Genomic DNA, 3,279 nt, shown 5'->3' with positions numbered 1-3,279 from the left:
GTTTAACGTCCGCTTTCCATGCTGGCATGGGTTGGACGGTTCAACTGGGGATCTGAGAAGCCAGGTGGCTGCACCAGGCCCCAATCTGACCTGGCAGTGTTTCTACAGCTGGGTGCCCTTCCTAACGCCAACCATTCAGAGAGTGTAGTAGGTGCTTTTTATATGCCACTGAGACAGGGGCCAGAGGGGGTTGGCATCGACCATATTTGGATGGTGCTTTTGGAAGCCTGAGGGGGCTGGCATTGACCCTGTTTGGATTATACCCATCTGATGAGGTTATGCCAAGTCAGATGGGTAGTCATGATGGGTATAATGGGCTTTCTATATTTGTACCCCAGCATCATTTTGATGGCATGTGCTGCTTTCTTAGGAATTTAGTGGGGTAAAGTTACATTGATCCCCAGGACATGACTGGTACTTATTTTATTGATCCTGAAAGAATGATAGGCAAAGTTGACCTTGGTGGAATTTGAACCCAGAACATAAGACAGATGAAATGCCACTAAGTATATTTGTCCAGTGTGTTAACAGTTCTGAGTTCTGCCAGCTCACCGATTTAGGAGGAAAATAATAATAATAATAATAATAATAATAATAATAATGATAATAATCCTTTCTACTATAGGCACAAGGCCTGAAATTTTGGGGGAGGGGGCCAGTCGATTAGATCGACCCCAGTATGCAACTGGTACTTAATTTATCGACCCTGAAAGAATAAAAGGCAAAGTCGACCTCGACAACACTTGAACTCAGAATATATATAAAGACGGGCGAAATACTGGGAAGGATTTCGCCTGGCGTGCTAATGATTCTGCCAGTTTGCCACCATATTAATAATAATAACAATAATAATAATAATAATGATCTCACCAGCTTCTCTTTTTCAGACAGGCTTTGCCATATTTCTCCAAGCCTTCGACTAATTTGAGCAAAATCTGGAAAAAAGAATGACCATGGATAAAAGAAAAAAAAAAAAGAAAAAGAAAGAAAAAAAGAAAATCAATCAACCCTTTAACATTTGAACCAGTCCAAATACCCAGCCATGCTCAGCCTAAATATTCTACATGTTTTATGTTGAAGCTGGCCAGATCTGGCCTCTCACGCCTATCCTAAAATGTCATTAATGAGACATACAATCACATTGTCAAAACTTTGCAGCTATGAGATCGCTGTCATTGTCAGCTTTATCTTGTATCCGAATATTTATTTTCTTCTTCGCTAAACACTTCCTTTTATGGTGATGATGACTCTGCAGACCAATTCTTACATAGCAGCATTGACTGCATAGCAATGTTGGTAAAGGACGACGCTGATTTTGTCAACCTTTTCTCTCCTGTCGTTTGACTTCTTCTGGTCATTTTCTCTTCTGGTGGCTTCGAAGTTATGAGATAATGTATTATAAGCTATGAAGATAACGCTTGATTAATTCAAAACTGGCCGTTGCCAGTACCGCCTGACTGGCCCTCGTGCCGGTGGCATGTAAAAGCACCCACTACACTCTTGGAGTGGTTGGCGTTAGGAAGGGCATCCAGCTGTAGAAACTCTGCCAAATCAGATTGGCGCCTGGTGTAGCCATCTGGTTCGCCAGTCCTCAGTCAAATCGTCCAACCCATGCTAGCATGGAAAGCGGACGTTAAACGATGATGATGTGAAGAATTAAGCATTACATTGGATAAAATAATCTGGATGCTAAAGGATTAAACCCAGATTAAATCATCATTACCAATTAATGTCTGTTTTCCATGCTGGTATGGGTTAGATGGCTTGACTGAAAAACTGATAAGTGGCACCAGACTCCAGTCTGATTTGGCATGGTTTATATGGCTGGACGCCTGTCTAAATGCCAACCATTCCAAGAGTATAGTGGGTGCCTTTTACGTGTCACTGGCACAGGTACCATTTACATGACACCGGCAACAGCCACGACTATGATTTCACTTGGCTTGACAGGTCTTCTCAAGCACAGCATATTGGCAGAGGTCTCGGTCACTAGTCATAGGCTCCGTGAGGCCCCACATGCTGGCATGGGTTGGACGGTTTGAATGAGAACTGGGGAGCAGCACCAATCTGATATGGCATGGTTTCTACAGCTGGACGCCCTTCCTAATGCCAACCACTCCAAGAGGGTAGTGGGTGATTTTTATGTGCCACTGGTACGGGTGCCAGTTGTGCAACATTGGCATCAGCCATGACTACGATCTCGCTTGACTCGACACGTCTTCTCAAGCACAGTATATTTGTCAAAGGTTTCGGTCACTTGTCATGGCCACGATGAGGCCCAAATTTTGAAGGGTGCTTTTTATGTGCCACCAGTACAGGTGCCAGTTACATGCTCCAGGCATCAGCCTCGGCTGCTATTTCACTTGGCTTGATGGGCCTTTGGATATTCCAATAGGTTAGTGCCATTCGATGATGTAGAATCCAAGGATGTAAGTAAAGACGGAAGAAAAACGGAAGTAATGTGGGGTTGGTCATAACGGGATTTGACTGTAAGATGCTAGCTTACCGAGTTTAGGGTTTTCTGAGAGGACCTTGTTTCTGTAGCTATTACACCAGAGCATGTAGGCGGTAAGGGCTCGGCGCTTCTTGGCAGGCTGAAAAATGAAAAAATTGTTTATTTATATATTTATACCTACATACACACATATATATCTTTTATTTGTTTCAATCAGACTGTGGCCATGCTGGAGTAACTCCCTGAAGAATTTTTAGTTGAATGCATTGGAAACAGTACTTACATTTCTAAAACTTGGTACTTATTCTATTGGTCTCTTTTGCTGAACTGCTAAGTTACAAGGATGTAAACACAACACCACTGTTTGTCAAGCAATGGTGGTGGTGAACACACACACACAAACACACATATGATGGGATTCTTTCAGTTTCTGCCAACCAAATTCATTCACAAGGCTTTGCTCAGCCTGGGGCTATAGTAGAAGACTCTTGTCCAAGTGCCACACAGTGGGACTGAACCCCAAACCATGTGTTATAAAGCGAGCTTCTTACACAAACACACACACTCACACATATATACATATTATTGGCTCCCGTGCCAGTGGCACATAAAAAACACCATTCAAGTATGGTCGTTGTCGGTGCTGCCAGACTGGCTCCTGTGCCGGTGGCACTTAAACAGCTCCACTTGAGCATGGTCGATGCCAGTACTGCCTGACTGGCATGTAAAAAGCACCCACTACACTCTTGGAGTGGTTGGCGTTAGGAAGGGCATCCAGCTGTAGAAACTCTGCCAGATCAGATTAGAGCCTGGTGCAGCCTCCT

General features: G+C 43.7%; 1 protein-coding gene across 5 annotated transcripts in view; it reads right to left on the bottom strand.

Annotated features, from left to right (window-relative positions):
- Positions 1–58: 58 nt before the first annotated feature.
- LOC106881748 (mucin-5AC) overlaps positions 59–3,279 on the bottom strand; it is a 14,172-nt gene continuing 10,951 nt past the window's right edge. For 2 of the 5 annotated variants that reach the window (XM_052977623.1, XM_052977626.1), the window contains exons 5-6: positions 2,507–2,594; positions 61–935 (exon numbers count right to left, since the gene is read on the bottom strand). In XM_052977623.1, the coding sequence (XP_052833583.1) occupies positions 664–935; positions 2,507–2,594 (360 nt within the window). In that variant the 3' untranslated portion in view covers positions 61–663. Of the gene's footprint in view, positions 936–2,506; positions 2,595–3,279 lie in introns of all 5 variants that reach the window. The other 3 variants (XM_052977624.1, XM_052977625.1, XM_014932237.2) reach the window with 3 other exon arrangements.

This window comes from Octopus bimaculoides, chromosome 28 (genome assembly GCF_001194135.2).
Source record: "Octopus bimaculoides isolate UCB-OBI-ISO-001 chromosome 28, ASM119413v2, whole genome shotgun sequence".
Classification (NCBI taxonomy): Eukaryota; Metazoa; Mollusca; class Cephalopoda; order Octopoda; family Octopodidae; genus Octopus; species Octopus bimaculoides.
Note: the sequence above shows the minus strand (reverse complement) of the source record. Positions and strands in the feature narration are given on the sequence as shown.